This window comes from Camelus ferus, chromosome 1, assembly GCF_009834535.1.
Source record: "Camelus ferus isolate YT-003-E chromosome 1, BCGSAC_Cfer_1.0, whole genome shotgun sequence".
In the NCBI taxonomy this organism is placed as follows: domain Eukaryota; kingdom Metazoa; phylum Chordata; class Mammalia; order Artiodactyla; family Camelidae; genus Camelus; species Camelus ferus.
In genome coordinates, this window is record NC_045696.1 from 3599978 (window position 1) to 3616545 (window position 16568).

At 48.6% G+C, this 16568-nt stretch overlaps 1 protein-coding gene across 3 annotated transcripts in view; it reads left to right on the plus strand.

The window, feature by feature from the left end:
* Positions 1 to 16568, plus strand: part of C2CD2 (C2 calcium dependent domain containing 2) — a 54182-nt gene that overhangs the window by 24035 nt on the left and 13579 nt on the right. For 2 of the 3 annotated variants that reach the window (XM_032461282.1, XM_032461187.1), the window contains exons 5-12: positions 5136 to 5258; positions 8163 to 8283; positions 8838 to 8946; positions 11021 to 11085; positions 12780 to 12904; positions 13385 to 13559; positions 14377 to 14490; positions 15951 to 16078. In XM_032461282.1, coding sequence (XP_032317173.1) covers positions 5136 to 5258; positions 8163 to 8283; positions 8838 to 8946; positions 11021 to 11085; positions 12780 to 12904; positions 13385 to 13559; positions 14377 to 14490; positions 15951 to 16078 — 960 coding nt within the window. The remainder of the gene's footprint in view (positions 1 to 5135; positions 5259 to 8162; positions 8284 to 8837; positions 8947 to 11020; positions 11086 to 12779; positions 12905 to 13384; positions 13560 to 14376; positions 14491 to 15950; positions 16079 to 16568) is intronic. The other variant, XM_032461225.1, reaches the window with a different exon arrangement.

Consider the following 16568-nt stretch of genomic DNA (forward strand, 5'->3'; position numbering starts at 1 on the left):
AGAACTATCATGGTGATGGGACCTGGGCTTTCCTTGACCTCCTGTCACACCTGGCCATCCTTTACTGTGGGGACGCTTCAGTTTCAGCTCAGGCTGAGCCCAAGCCCTGGCTCCCAAGGGCGCCGCCTGCTCTCTCTCCATGGCTTTTGCAGAGCTGCTTCTGTAATCTGAAGGGGGTCTCCCTGCTCCCCGTGGTCTTGGGTGTTTGAGGAAGGGACACTGGGAGCAGGAGTGAGCCTGCCAAGTCACATGGGTGCCGCTGCCGGCAAGGCCACGTGACATCGTTTACCCCAAAGGCTGAGGTTTTTAGGTTCTTCCTTTGCAGTGGCTTCTATGATATTTCCTTGAATTCTATTCTATTTCAGACTCTTATTTGGCCCCAGAACTATCACACAGCTGAAATATGCGAATTTAATAATTTGTCCATAAATATTTTAACCGTTCATGCCTTCATACAGATATGGGCAGATGCAGTTTTTTTTCGAGACTAAGAAATTTGAATGGTGATTCTTTTCACTTGCATATATCGAATTGAAATTATTGCCTGACCGTTTAGTTATACAAAGCACACATGTTGTTTCTCTAGTCTCTGGTTTATTTTATTATCTTTTTTTTTAAATTGATGTGTAGTCGATTTACAATGTTGTGTTATTTCTGGTGTACAGCAGAGCGATTTATTTATACATGTATATATATTCCTTTTCATACTCTTTTTCGTTATAGGCCATTACAAGGTACTGAATGTAGTTCCCTGAGCTGTACAGTAGGACCTTGTTGTTTATCTATTTTATATACAGTAGTATCTGCAAATCCTGAACTCCCAGTTTATCCTTTCCCACCCCCCTTCCTTCCTTGTAACCATAGGTTTGTTTTGTGTCTGTGAGTCTGTCTCTGTTCTGTAAATAAGTTCATTTGTGTCCCTTTTCTTTAAAAAGATTCCACATATAAATGATATCATATGGTATTTTTCTTTCTCTTTCTGGCTTACTTCACTTAGAATGATGATCTCCAGGTCCATCCATGTTGCTGCAAGTGGCATTATTTCATTCTTTTTTATGGCTGAGTAGTATTCCATTGTATAAATATGTGTGTATATATATTTCACAGCTTCTTTATCCAGTCATCTGTCAGTGGACATTTAGGTTGCTTTCATGTCTTGGCTGTTGTAAATAGTGCTGCAATGAACATTTAGGTGCATGCATCTTTCTGAGTTAGAATTCCTTCCAAATATATGCCAAGGAGTGGGATTGCTGGATCATATGGTAAGTCTATTTTTAGTTTTTTGAGGAATCTCCATACTGTTTTCCACAGTGGCTGCACCAAACTACATTCCTATCAACAGAGTAGGAGGGTCCCCTTTTCTCCACAGCCTCTCCAGCGTTTATTGTTTGTGGGCTTTTGAATGATGGCCATTCTGACTGGTGTGAGGTGATACCTCATCGTAGCTTTGATTTGCATGTCTCTGGTCATTAGCGACACTGAGCATTGTTTCACTCGCCTGCTGGCCGTCTGTGTGTCTTCTTTGGAGAAGTGCGTGGTTAGGCCCTCTGCCCGTCGTGGACTGAGGTGGTGATGTTGATTGTACTGTTTGTTTTCTTTTCTTCTTCCCCCCACGTGTGCATCCCCTTTCTCCCACATCGCGTTGGTTTTTCGAGCTGGCGGTATACACGGACCGGCTTTGTAAACTGCTCCCTCACTGCTACTGACACCAAAGCCACTGAAGTTCAGGGCTGCTCCACTGGTCTTCCTGTTGGAATGTGTCCCACCGAGGGGGGACTGGGCTCTGTGCTCAAAAACTACTCCAATTAAGTGCTTTCCTCTGTGTGGCTATGTTACCAGCCTGACGTGGTCCATGTGAGCAGGTGCAGGCATTTGCTTCCATTCGTGCAGTTTCAGGTTTGTCCCCATCTTTGCTGAATGTGCAGAATATTAACATGGTTCAAAAGTCAAAATTACAGAGGTCATACTCAGAATTCCAGTCTCCATCCCTCTGCCTTCCACCCCACGCATCCCTGCACTCTGCTCGCTTATTTCTTTAGTTTTTGTTCATCTGTCCTGGGTTTCTTTTGGCAGAACCGCCCTGGTCCCCCTGTTCTTACCCACCCAGTGGCTACGTCCGCTCCTCGCACCTTGCTCCCCACCACGCCCCGTATGTGTCTCTAACCACATGCCCCTCACGTTAATGAGGAGCACGACTTTCTCAATGAGGCAATTCCGTAGGATTAAGTCAGCCCCTAGCAGCAGGGTCCTGTGGGGTCAGCAGCTGGCCCTCCAGGACCCCTGGAGGGTGAGACGGCGTCGGGGAGGAGGACAGCTGCCAAGGGAGGCTCCCACGTCAGCTGCTCTGCAGATCTAAGTTGTGATGAACTCTGCCGTCTGAGTGCCCCCCAAACTCATCGTTCACCCTTGGTTCCCTCCTCTGTGAAGTGAGGAGAAATTGTGGGGGGTAAAAAGAATAAAAGTAGATAAACAAAATGTAGTACATGTCACCCACACAATGGAATATTATTCAGCCATGAAAAGGAGTGGAGTACTGACACACACTAGAACATGAATGAGCCTCGAACACATGCTCAGTGAAAGAAGCCACATGTCATATGATCCTATTTCTATGAAATATGAAGAATAGGAAAACCCACGCAGGTGGAAAACAGAATTGTGGTTGACAGGGGCTGTTGGCGGGGAAATGGGGGAGTGACTGTGATGAGTAAGGGTGATGGAAATACGGCACTAGATTGAGGTGGTGGTTGTACAATGCTGTGTATATGCTAAATACCACTGCAACGCGTACCTCAGAAGGCTTAAATATGTGTTGTGTGAATTCACCTCAGTTTAAAAACAAGATATCAAGAACCTGTTGCACACTGGAAGTTAGCACAACCTTGTAAACTGACTGTGCATCAATGGAAAAGAAAAGAACCTACTACAGTAGGAGAAAGATGACGGCAGAGCGGGTCTGATGCAGACCCTGGAACCCTAACGCCCAGATTTGACTCTTGGCTCTGCCGCATATCAGCTGTGTGACCCTACACATGCTAATTCATTTCTCTGTGCCTCAGTTTCCTCATCTGTAAAATGGGGATGAAGATGTTCAAGGTGGTTGCGAGGATTAAACTAGTTAATATGGTAAGTGCACAGAATCGAGCCTGATGCATCCTGACAGTAATGAAGGATTAACTGGTTTGATTATTATCAGAGTTCCTGGCAGAGAGCAGATTTACAGTAAGTGGCAGATTTGGCCTCAGTTTGCAACCATCCAGTCACCCTTGGGGTGCCACAGACCAATATATGAAGTCACGTCCACCCCCACAAGTTGGGAGATTTCCAGTAGGTCTGTGGTCCTGGTAGAGGTCAAGTCCTGTCAGTGTCCTGTCCCTCTGAGCAGGGGGGGGATGGGCTCGATCCCCATAGTGGGGACATTTACACCAGAGGTGACAAGGGACTGGGAGGGCCCTGGAGCCGTCAGGGGCAGAGCCAGAGTCATGGCCAGGGTCAGCACTCAGCTCCACAGCCACTCTGGACCCCACGGAATGATGGCGTGGACACCAGCACAGCCAGCAGTTTGATACATTTCATCAGCAAGTATCCAGCCAGATTCAGTTTCTAAGAGTTCAAAACAAAAGCTATAATATTTAAACAAGGCTTTTATTGAGATTTTTAAAAATAGATCTTGTTTGTTTAAAAAATGTAATTGAGGTAAAATGTGCAGAAAGGTGCACATGTTGGAAGCATCCAGCTCACTGAAGCTCTCACACACTGACCATTTCTGGGCACTCAGCACCCAGCTCACCAACAGAACAGGGTCAGTTCCCCAGAGGCCCTCCTGGCCCGTTCCACTAACTCCCTGCAGCCCCCGCTAAGGGTAACCACGCCCCTGACTACTACCGTGTGTGAGCTAAGCTTGCAAGTAATGCCCACAAACCTAGCAGTGTAAACCAGTGCACAGTGACCTCATGGTGTCTGTCAGTCCATCCAGGCTTCACTGGGTCCCCTGCTTGGGGTCTCCCAAGCTATCATCAAGGTCTGGGCCTGACAGTGTCCTTCTTGGAGCTCCAGATCCTCTTCCAGTTTCCTGCAGTTGTTGGCAAAACTCGGTTCCTTACGGCTGTGCGACTGAGATCCTCTGTCCCTTGCTGGCTGTGGGCCAGGGCTGCTCTCAGCTCCTAGGAGCCCTGTGGTTCTGTGCCATGTGGCCCCTCACACGTGGAAGCTGGCTTCTTCGAGGCCAGGAGGAGACCCTCTCGCTCCAGCGTGCTAAGAGGGGGTCCTATATAATCTACCCTTTGACATCGCATCACTTTTGCCGTATTCCGCTGGCTGGAAGCAAGTCACAGGTGCCGCCTGCGCTCAGGATGAGGGGATTATGCAGGGCGTGACTCGCTGGGGGTCATCTGAGAATTGTGCCCACAAACGGCGTAGCTGAGTTCTGCCTGTTTTGCTACTTTAAAAGGAGGACTCACGCAGTGAAGTGCATGTGTTTTTCTGTGTTTCTCTCACTCAGCGTCGTGTCGGTGAGATCCGTCCGTGGTCGCACGTGCGCGTGTATCGTTTGCGCTCGTCGCCCTGCAGTACCACATGTGTGACTGCACCTCCATCGGGGGCGCTGTTAGACGCTGCCGGATACTGGGGTAGTTTCCAGTCTGGGGCCGTCACGAACAGCAGCGCGGCGGGCGTTCTGGAGCGAGGGGATGCGTTTCTGCGGGGTCTCTGTTACTGCAGCTTTTGGAGCTTGACGTCTGCGAGTGCAAGTCGTCCTTCTCTGTTGTTATTCCATAGCTTCCCTTCATTCTTCTCAGACATTTCTATCTACTTGAAGACTTTTTAATTAAAAGAAAAATCAAATGTTACACAAGAAAGAAAAAAACATCTGTCTGTATGTTTAGGGAAAAAGATGGATAGGGTGAGCGCAGAAATGTTAACGTGCTTCTATGTTGCACGTGTTTCACTTATAACCGTTTTTTAAAATAAGGAGCATGACTGACCCCTGAGATCAGCAAAGAGAACAACGAGTGTCCTCCCGGACCTCCCGGAGCCCCAGCGACGCCGGCTTTGCTTCATCTCGGGGACACGGAGGAGCCCTTTCACTCGGGCGCCTGGTCGTGAGATGACTGGGTGACCGCCTGCTCTTTCCGCAGGACCCGGCGGTTGGGACAGAGGCCGTAGCTGAAAGTCTCAAGGATATTTTGAAGCACCTGGTTAGTGCCGCCTCCCCATCGGTGGTTCTGAGCACCAAGCCTGCGGATGTGAGGGAAGTGCAGGTAAACCGGTTCCTGGGGTGTGGGGGCTTTGCACACAAGGGACGTGGGGTGTGGGGGGTCCGCGTCCCTTGGGGAATCTGTGCGCATTTCCCACGCCCTCCACCCACCGCAGCAGAGCGATATTGCCCGACCGCTTGCTGGTGGGTCATGAGCGTGGTCTGGGGCGAAGCTCCGAGTTCAGGGCACAGGTTCCGAGGCCCCGTGGGAGGGAAGAAAGAGGTAGTCCGACCCTAATGAGCCCAGATCCTCTCCTTTCCAGGAACCAAAACCTGACTTTTCACTGTCCACTCAGAGCCTGCTGTCTGGGACCTTATCCGTCCAGGACTGAGGTGACAGGTTGCCCCAAGGCAGGCAGATGAGCACGCTGGATGCACAGAATGTTAGCCCTGGCCAGGGGACCGCCTCGTGATCTGGTCCTGCTGCCAGAGGCGCCACCTCTCGGAGCTTGTCTCCCTGGGTGTGTGGACATGAGGCTGTCTCCTCCGTGTGGCCCCTTCCCGTGCCGCCGGCCTCCCTCCCCACCTGAGGCCCCCACCCGCCGCCTGATGGGGGTGCTGCTTCTGGGGCTAAATTTGTGTCCAGGACATTTGGCCCGGGCAGCCTCCCGGAGCTTGGTCTCTCACATCTTTACTGCAATCCTTCTAAAAACCTTTGTTTCTGGTGAGTCAGTTCTCCCAATTATGAGCAGATCTTTTTAGGATGATTATACAAAACATGCTTTTACAGTCCCTAAAGTTATTTTTTGTGCATATTTCCAGTATTTTTTTTTGGCATGGTGGAATATCATCTTTATCAATAGTCTTTAGTAAAGTCATTTTGAAATTATAACTTTTAATATGGATTTTTGATGCAGAGTCAGTCTCTGGTTCTTACTACGGCATCACCAGCTGTGAGTGTGTAGAGTCTGGAGACAAAAATCTCCTTGATCCTTTGAAAAAGTATGAGTGGATCATGGTGCTCCATGATGTGTTCTGGGCATTGGGGATTGAAAGAATGTAAAAAACTGGCTTCACCCTCCTGACGCAGGGGCAGGAGCAGCTGAGTAAGCCAACAGGCAGAGTGAGGTACAGGATTCCCGGGCCAGGCGGCTGGGCAGGGCTCGGCCCCAGAGGTGGAGGTGGGGGGTGGTCAGGCCAGGCTGCCCAGAGGTGAGAGCAGGCTCTCAGCTGCTCGCTCTCTCTCAGTAATTCCTTCGTGGTTTTTTAGTTCAAGTCAGAGGTGCCTGGTTGTTGTGAATATGGTGGTCAATTTTTAATGTCAAAATTGGAGAAACTTCAGAAAATAATGGCTTATTTTTAGAATATGTGGATTCAGAAAATTAAAGGACCAAGACTATCATAAATTCAATGATGCTTTTAAATAAATCTGTAGTTTATGTATCAAAATAGCACACACATTATATCAGTCAGGGTTTTCTAGGGAAACAGAGCCAGTAGGGGGTGGGTGTGTGTGTGTGTGTGTGTGTGTGTGTGTGTGTGTGGTATAATAATAGCCTCTATAATTGCATGAGCCAATTATATGTAAAATACATATTTTGTCATATGTATATGAAGAAATTTATTATAAAGCATTGGCTTACATGATTATAGAGGCTGACAAGTCCCAGGAGCTGCAGGGGGAGTCAGCAGGGAGACCCAGAAGAGCTGATGTATCCATTCAAGTCCAAAGGCAGGAAAAAATGGATATGCCAGCTGGAAGGCAGCCAGGCATGAGGGACTCCCTCTTATTCCAGGGAAAGTCAGCCCTTCAACTGATTGGACGAGGCCCACCCACATTAGGGAAGGCAGCCTGCTTTACTCGGTCTGTGGATCTAAATGTTAATCTCATGCAGAAACATCCTGGCAGACATGCCCAGAACAATGTTTGACCACATGCCTTGGCACCCCGTGGTCCCATCAGGTTGCCTGTGAAATTAACCATCACATGGACGCAATTGAAAAGACACGGTATCTCCATCCCAGACATTTGGTTCGCCCTGTCCCCAGTGCCTGTGGGCCTGGATCGTAAGGAGTTCTGTGATTACTTCTTGGCCTCCCAGCACCTGCAGCTCACAATTGGCAAGGCCCTGGTTCAGAACAGTATTTTCTAGACGGTGACCAAAAACACATTACAGTTGCTTGAGGCTGTAAACATTCCCTGCCGAAAGAATTCTGAGGTCAGATCATTTAGGATCCCTCCCTGGAAGGCTCTTACTGTGCAGAAGCCCATGATGTCTCTGAGAAGCCTCTCCAGGCTTCCCAAATGTTTGTCCCTAAGGAGCCCCTTTAAAAGAACACTCGTGGGCACAAGTGGGAGCTGGAAGCTAGTCTGGGAAAGGCTGGTCTGGGGTGGGGTCCCCTGGGCTCGGGAGGCTCTCTGTTGGAAATGCCTCGATGCCGATTTGAGGACTGATGAGGACTCTGGCTTCCTCCCTAGCACAGGCACCCAGGCGGCACTTAGATATTCCCCACATGGACAGCGGGTCTGCCTGCAGGTGGGAAGTCACCTATTGTGTCCTGTAGCCATTTGAGCTGGTGTCCCACCTAGTGCTGCTGGGAGTGGATACCTGCAGCCTGGAGAGGGTGTCCCGCTCTCCCTAAGCATGTGGCCTGGGTCAGGCGTGGACCCCGGCGAGCTTTGCTCCTAGTCTCCACCCACAGCGAGATTCTGGGGAGCCCTCGCTGGCTGAAGGTGTTGCTCCTTCAGTTGCTTTCCTTGGGAGGTAAAAGGCTTCCAGGCAGGGAAGTGCCCGTGGCTGACTACTGCCCTCCAGTCCTGTAAGAAGGGAAGGTTGTTACAGAGCAGACCTGGGGCCAGGCTCTCAGGGCAGGTTTTCCTGAAGATGCCCTCCCTGGAGCAGGAGTCTGGCAGGCTCCTCTCCAGTCCTCTGTCTTCCCCAGGGGTCACCGCTCTTTGTTTCTGCAGCAGCTACAGCGCACTTCATCTACTCAGGAATCCTGCCCTCCCAAACCTCCAAGGGCTCACGAGCTCAAACTGCTGGTGAAGAACATCCGAGCCTCACTGCTGAGCCGTCCTGGTGCCTCAGGTGGGTGGCGGGGCTGCCCCGGTGAGGGCAGGGTGCCCGGCTGGCTGTGGAAGTGATGTCTGCAGTGGAGGCAGAGCGGAGGGCGTGCCTTGTGGGTTCTCCATGGCCCTTACTTCCTCCTGTGGCTCCCAGCAACTGGGTCTGTGGTGTGATCCCTGCCTTTCAGTGGAGAGAGTGGCTTATCCCCAAATTTAGCAATCACACCAGATTCCCTTTCTTTTGCAAGCAGTTAGTCTTGTTCAGAGTGGGGCCCACACCTGTGCTGTAGTAGGGTCCCCTGCCACTGGCCCGCAGCCAGAACTAAGTGGGGGAGCAGGGGTACTTGGGGTCAGCCCAGGGCTGTGGACATCCACAGTGAGTACAGAGTCTGTAACCCCAGATGAAGTGCTTTGAGAATTTGCAAATGGCAAGTGAAAGGAACACTAGACCCTCAGAAGTGGGTGAGTCAAGGCCGTAGACATTTAGTTTAGCCTTTCTTGTATACACAAAAATGTCTTAATGCAATTAGAATATAAAAATGAAAGCCAACATGGTGCCCCTCTGTTTGGTTGCAGGCAGCGTTAACCCCGTGTGTGTAGTTCAGCTGAACGAGCCTGTTCAGAAGTTCTCCAGCACCCTCGCGAAAAATACCACCACCCTCACTTGGGAAGAAGAATTCACCTTGTGCGTATGGCCCGTTACCGGGGCTTGGGTTTTCACAGTCATACCCGCTTAAGACTGCCAAATTCTAAAACTATTCTGTAGCACTGTTCATAACAAAAGAGAGAAAGGAAGGAAGGAAGAAAATTTAACATTCTTTAAAGAATTACATTAAACATCTGAGGTAGCTCTAAGTCAGACATGATTTCTTTTTGAAAGCAGCTCTTAGTATTGATTCCCTCCTCATTTAGGTCCACATGCCCTGTTGTGACAAGAGAGATTTGTTGTTGGGCCTCCCACTTGCTTTAGAAACACATCATCCAGAGCAGAATGGAAGAAAACTTCTAATTGATACCAAAATCTGACAAAGAGCATGGAAAAAGAGAAGTGTAGGCCACTTATTAATTATGATGTAGGAATTCTAATGTATTATCAAATAGAATCCAGGAACACCTTGAAAAATAATACAGCAAAACTGAGTGAGTTCATACCAGGAATGCAAGCATGGTTCAATGTGAGATCTATTAATGAAATCCACCATGTCACTAGATCAAAGGAGAAGACAAACTTATTATCTCTATATATGTCAAAAAGATACTCAGTAACATTTAATACCCATTTCTAATTTTTAAAACTTAATTGGAACAAGATTTATGGTCACTTCTTTAATAAGATTTTAAAAATAACTATACTTGATACATACTAGAAGCAGTCCCACTAAAGTCAAGAGAAGGATACTCACTGTTTCATTCTGGAAGTACTGGCTAATGCAATTAGAGAAGAAAAAGAAATAATATACAAGTACTAGAAAGGAAGAGGCAAAACGAATCATTACTTGGAGATGATATTATTGCATATCTAGACTACTCAAGAAAATCAATTAAAACTATTAGAAATAATGGATATAGGATAGAAATAATAATAATAAAAATAATAATAAATAATAATAGTATAAAAACTAATACAAATAATATTTCAGTAAAGTAGCTGACTGTAAAAATATAGAAATCAATCACTTTCTGGTACTTAATAAATAACTAGAAGAAATAATGGAAGAAGATGTCACATGTATACTATAAAGAGCTTTTATAAAGTATTAATGAACATATGAGAACTCTTTTACAAAACTGGACAACATTTCTGAACTAGAAATACAAAATCAAGAACTGTAGGTAGCTAGAGACTTCTAAGAAGTTCAATCTCAGAAATAGTTAAAGAAATGCAAACTTAAACAAAAGAGATTGTCTTTCTCCTTACAGGTTGGTAAAGAACAAGATAAGTGAGAATGGCCAGTGGGACTATAAACTGAAATAATTACTCTAGAAGTCATCAATGGGTATAAAAAAAGAAAATCTCTTAAATCCATGTGCCTTTTGGCTGGCAATTGCTCTTTTCCTAAGGAAATAACCACATAGTGTGTACAAAGATACACATCTGAGGGTGTTTATTTCAGCTTGTTTATAATTATGAAATACTGGAAACAACCAGCCTGTTATTGAGGAGTTGGCTGAATAAAATTCCATAAGGCCAGATCGTGGAATACTAGGCGCCTGTTAAAAGGATGTTGCTCTGTCGTTATTGACATGGGAAGATCCCAGTGATATCTTAAGTGAAAAAAAAAGCTTACAAAGGAGGAGGGAGGTGTATTATGTCCTGTTTGTTTTCATTACAATTATATATGGCTACACTTTGCAGTGACTACTAGCCTTATGTAGCTCTTTAAATCTCAATTAATTAAAATTAAAATTAAAGCCGTTTTCTTCAGTTTGCACTAGCCACGTTTCATGTTCTCAAGAGCCATGTGTGTCTAGTGGCCACCATACTTGACAGGAGCTCTACAAACATTTCCATCGTCATCCAGAAAGATCTGTTGGATAATCTTGGGAGACTAGTCACTGAACATTAACAGTAACTACTTCTGGATAGTGAAGTTGCAGATAGTCTTTGTGTTTTGGTTTTATGTCTCTGTGGTTTCTTAAATATTGATGTGGTTTGCATTGATGATGATTTGCATTCCTTTCTTTAATCAGAAAGAAAAACACTATTTCAAAAAAATACTAAAGCATTTTAATAGTGAAGCCTCTTTTCCCTTCCACAGTGAGTTGAATGCCAAGTCCAGGGAGTTGCACCTGCAGATTTCAGAGGATGGGCGATCCTCAGAAGGTGAGTGTCAGCAGGCGGACGGAGGCGCTGCTCTCTGGGGGCACGTCCTGCCTTCCCCACGACCAGGGAGGGGAGGAGACCCCCCCAGAGGAGGCCAGCCCCTCCACCTATACCACTCCAGGTCTTCCCAAGGGGATGTTTGGTTGAAAGTCCATTCCAGATATTAGCAAGGTCAGATGTTTTGGGAAGAGTATATTCAACTGGTTCTTTTTTTTTTCCTTTTTTTAAAACAAATATCAAAAATCTTTTTTTTTTTTTAACAATTCTTGGCTTAGAGAAGCAGTTCTCGTCCCTCTTAGCCTTAATAGATCTTTGTTCCCCCCATTTTTATTGTGGTAAAATGCATACAACACAAAATTTACCACCTTAATCATTCTTGAGTGTAAAATTCAGTGGCATTAAGTGCATTCACATGGTTACATAACCATCACAACCACCCTCTGTCTCCAGAATTCCTTCCCTCTTACAAAACTGGACCTCTGTCCCCATTAAACGCTCTCTCCCCCCTCCCCTCCCCCGCCCTTCCGCTTTTTGTCCCTGTGAATTGCAACTGGCTTTTCCTTTAAAAATAAGTCACAGTGGCTTAAATTGGACACATGCTTTAGATACAAGAAAGCAGCAATGAGAGGTAAAATCACTAAAGGGAACATGGACCTGTGTGTCTATGTGTATAAATCAGTAGTTTCAATATTATGTTTTTAAAGCATACGAAAACTGATAGGGGTGACGCTTGCCTGGTTTATCCAGCTGTGAAACCAGGCATCTGATTATCTCAAGTTACAAAGACTTCAGAAAAAGCAACTCAAGCTCCTAAACAAAACAAAACATTAGTAAAACATTTTGAGGCAGTTTCCTTGATTCTGTGGTCCCCAGATGACTGAGATGCTCGGGAGATAAGAACTGACATTCCTAGAGAGGGTGTGGGTCTGACCACGGGGTGGGACCTCTGTCTGCCTAATCCATTCCTGGGGCGCCACCCCGTTGGCTCCATCTGAATTTCCTTCCAGTCCAGCCTGATGGGATCCATGAAACCTCTTCAGAAAAACAGAGCAAAGAACAACCATATAAACCGTTACTCAGACTCAACGTATTTTCAATGTTTTGCCCCATTCCCTTTTAACTTGCGCGAACACTCAGTGGTCGCTCTCACTTGCTGTCCCGCTGTCTACACGCGCACGCGTGCACACACACACACACACACACACACACACACACACACGAGGGTAAATGTGCGAACCCCCCGAGTGTAAGTTTCAGGCGTCCTGGCCCTTTACCCCTGAATTCTTTGGTGTGTATTTCCCAGGACTGGGGATAGTCTCTTAATTGTCCACAGCACAGTCACCAGCTTCCTGAACTGCGGTGATTCGCTTCTTTAACCCGCCGCCCAGAGCCCGTGATTTCCATCCGTGAGCCTTTAACGCCCTTCACAGCAGTGCTCTCCACTCCAGTGCAGGGCCAGACGCTGCTTCTGATGATCACACTCTGCAGCCTCCCTTGGTCTGGAGCATTTCCACAGCCTCCTTCGTCCTCTGTGACGTGGACGTTTCTGAAGTGTTCTGAAACGGGAGCCTTTCCCCGCGGGCGGGCCGGGCATCAGGAGTTCGTTCCCACGGCAGCAGCCCCCTGGCCGTCCTGCTCCCGGGGAGCCCCAGGGACACACTGCAGTGCTCCATGCTTGTCCCCTGTCTCTTTAGCTCTGTTGGCGACGACGACTGTCCCCTTGGATTTGTTTAAGAAGCAGCCTTCCGGGCCTCAGAGCTTCACGCTGACCGGTGGGTCCTCCGCAGGCTGCTCGGCGCTGGGCTCGGTCACCGCGGAGGTACGTATGCACGACGTCACTCTCCACGGGCCAGGTTCCAGCTCGGTCCACTCGAGATAAGGAGCGTCTTCATTTATGTCTGTCAGGGTCTTGCTCTGGCTTCAACGTGAAACACGGAGCTCGTCTGAGAAGAGCTGGAGTTTCCCACCAGGCATTTCTGGACCGGGACGCTCCCCGCCCACGGTCACGTTGAGTTGTCTGCCTGATGTAGCTTCCCCGGTGCCCCTTTCACGTGGGCCTAACCCAGAAAGGGCTGTTTCAGCTCAGTGGTTCTCCAGCTTCTGTTCCCATCTTTATGTGCCGCATGGATGGGCGTGAGTGTGGGTCTCACCACCCCACGTCCACACTGGGGACACCCAGTTAATCAGGACGCTAAGTGACAGCTGAAGAAGCCAGCGGTGACGGCCTGGGAAGGGAGCGCCCCTCGGCGGGCTGTCCGTCCTCGCGGACCACAAAGCACGTAACCTGCCTTCTCTGCAGTTTTCTTACGTAGAACCCAGCGAAGCAAAATCCTGGCAACTCCCTTCACCTGCTCCTGCTGCAAAGATAGAGAAAGACCGCACGGTGATGCCCTGCGGGACCGTGGTCACTACTGTCACTGCCGTGAAAACCAAGCCTCGCCTCGAAGCGGGGAGAGCCTCCCCGCTGAGCTCCGGTGAGAGCGGAGGGCGTCCTGCCCGTGCACGCCCTGGAGCCGTGCTTCCCCGCAAGCGCCGCCCGCGCTCTGTAGGCTGCGCCGCGGAAACTCCATGTGCGGGGAGAGCACGAATTGTCAGGGCGTTCGTGTAGCCTTTAGTTTTTGGACAATTATCTTTCTACCTGGTCAAATACATGACAAGCCAAAGCAAGGCTCACCCCTGTAGTATATTCTGAAGCTAAAAATCTGGGTGATAGCTGAGCCATCGAGTGCACTCCATGACATTTCCGTGGGGACAGCACACTGCCCTTAACCTCTGGCTGTGAGTGGTCAGTGCAGAGCTTCTTCTGTTAAAAGTCATTCATTTGAAGGCTTGTTGCTCAGCCACTTCAGATCCAGCCGGATTCTGTGCTTGTCCCCACAGCCACCACCTTGGGGACAACTTCTGTAGAGGTGTATGGTTTATTTATTTATTTTTTTGGAACTTATACTGTGTTCCTGCCTGAACAAAAGTGTTATCTTCCTGGAATAGATCACTTGACACGGTTTTGGAATCCAAAACAGAACGTGAAATTCTGGCTTAATTAAAAGGTTTTTGAAATTTTATTTAAACCTGGGCTTCCAATGCCCCTCTAGGGCACCCCTTCTCCACTCCCCACCAAAAAAAAAAAAAAAAAAAAAGAATAAGAGAGATTGTTAAAATATCTTGCCATTTGGCTCCTACCTTTTCCAGCCACTTGAAGCAGGGTTGACGTGAGGTGCGGTTTCACGTTCTCCTGACTGTAGAGTCGGGCACTTCGGGAGGGTCGTTATAATTAGGATTTCTCCCCGGCAGAGTCTCCCCTGAGGACACCTGTCAAGGTGAAGGTCATCGAGAAGGACATCTCCGTCCAAGCCATTCCCTGCCACGGTGCCCCCGTCAGCAAGACGTTCTCCTCCTCAGACACAGGTAACCCCAGCCACGCCCCTCAGCACCTGCGGGCCTGCCTGTCGGCCTCCCTCTCCTTGGGAAAAGGACACAGCTCCTTTTTGGGGTTTGGGGGGGTGTTTTTCATAATATGTGAAGAACTAGACGGACACAAAGGAGATCGAAGCTGATGGGAGGCTGGGAGGGGTGTTGGCTCCCTGCTCTGAGTTTCAGAGCACACTCTGCTCAGATCTCACTTTATTAACTTTATGAAGGTTATCTTGTTCTCTTGTTCAATGTGCCAGTTACATGGTTTCCATAAAATAAGTAGGACTCGGGTCACGTAATCATAAAGGCCACTTTATTTTTGTCTCCCCCGGCCCATGAAACCTACTTAAAAGGAGTTTCCCCCAGAACTCTGGGTGCAGATTGCCCACATTTCTGGTTGCTTGTGTTACTGTCTCTTGAAATCAAAGCACAGTCTAAACTGGGGGGTCAAGCATTCTCCCTTCCCTGGCCCTCTGCATCCCTGTCCCAAGGCCCAGCTCCCACCCGAGGAGCCCTCCCCACGCCCCCCCTACTGGGGGTCGGCTGTCACTTTGCCCCCCTCCACTGCCTTTGGAAGTGTTGTGTCTGTTGTCCGCAGGCCAGGACTGAAAAGTTCCTGTTCACATCCCACTTTTAATTCCAGTGTTGCTTTAATCTCACTGCATTAGAAGTAAGCTTAGCGTGAGTTTCGGTATCAGCTCTGAGTCCAGGGGACCAGGCAGGGCATCTCAGCTCCGCCGCCTACCTGGCTGCCTCACCTCTTCCCTGTTACTCAAACGAGTATTAAAACAGCACCTCCCTCAGAAGGTCTGGGGGTGATCCGCGCAATAGCGTGCGTGGAGCTCTTTGCAGGGCTTCGAGCCTCCCCGGATGGTGGCCCCGGTGTGGTTCCCCCAAGGGAAGGAACAGCTTCTGTGAACTGGCCGCCCATTACTCTGTACACTGGGGTGTGAGGTCCACCAGCCACTCCTGGGTGGGAAGAGGAGCGGTGCATTGCCTTTCAAAGTTCACGGTCTCCCCAGAGCTTAGAGGCTTTTGTTTACCTGCCTCAGTTGTTCTTCCCCTCCACGGAGTCATCACTTACGTCCAGTAAAGTGCACGATCTGAAGTGTACACCTCAGTGAGTGTTGTATCATCACAGAGCATCAGCTGTGGACCCAGGGTCAATGGACTGCAGCCTGTGGCCAACGCTGGCCCCAGCCCATCACCTGTCCTGCTCAAGCTTTCCTCTGAACCCAGCCCTGTGCACTTTTCCATATGGTAGTGGCTGCTTCCCCAATTCCGAGGCAGCATGGACTAATTGTGACAGACCAGCCGCCCAGAAAACCCCAACTATCCAGCTCTCCGGTCCTTTACAGAAAGTATTTGCCAACCTCTCCTCAAGGACCATATCTGTCACCCCAGACGTCCCTGTCAAAGTTTCAGGCTTTGCTAACGTGCCCTCCCTCTCGCAGAGCTCCTGGTGCTGACCGGCACGGACCCCGTGGCCGAAGTCGCCATCCGACAGCTCAGCGAGTCTTCAAAGCTAAAGCTCAAATCTCCACGGAAAAAGAGCACGCTCATCATCTCCGGGGTCTCCAAGGTGAGCCCCCCGTGTTGGGGCCCCAGCTCTCCACCAGCTCCAGAAATGTCAGGTCGCCTTCCTCACCAAGGAGGGGTTCTTTGTGGTGTTTACACAGCTTATCCTGTCAGTGAAGGAAACGGGAAAGTCTCTGACCGGGGATACTTTGGTGGTTGAGAGGTTACTGAATCATTTGAAGAAAAATGATTGAAACAGAAAGGCCGACATGATGTCAACTCCCCTTTGGGGACAGCACCTTAGCCCCCATCAGCACTCCATCACAGGGAGACTTCACTTTACACATTACACATTTCCAAACCATTTCCTTTTTTTTCTTTCTTTCTTTTTTTTTTTTTTTTGCAATGAGTGTTTATGCCTTTTTGCCATCAGAGAAATGAAGCTTGTTTTAAAACACATCCCAACCCCCCATTCCTCCATTCTCCTGCTCTGTGACGTTTGTCCAGAGCAGATGACGGCTGGTAGGCCGCCCCTGGGGGACGCCAGGCAGGCC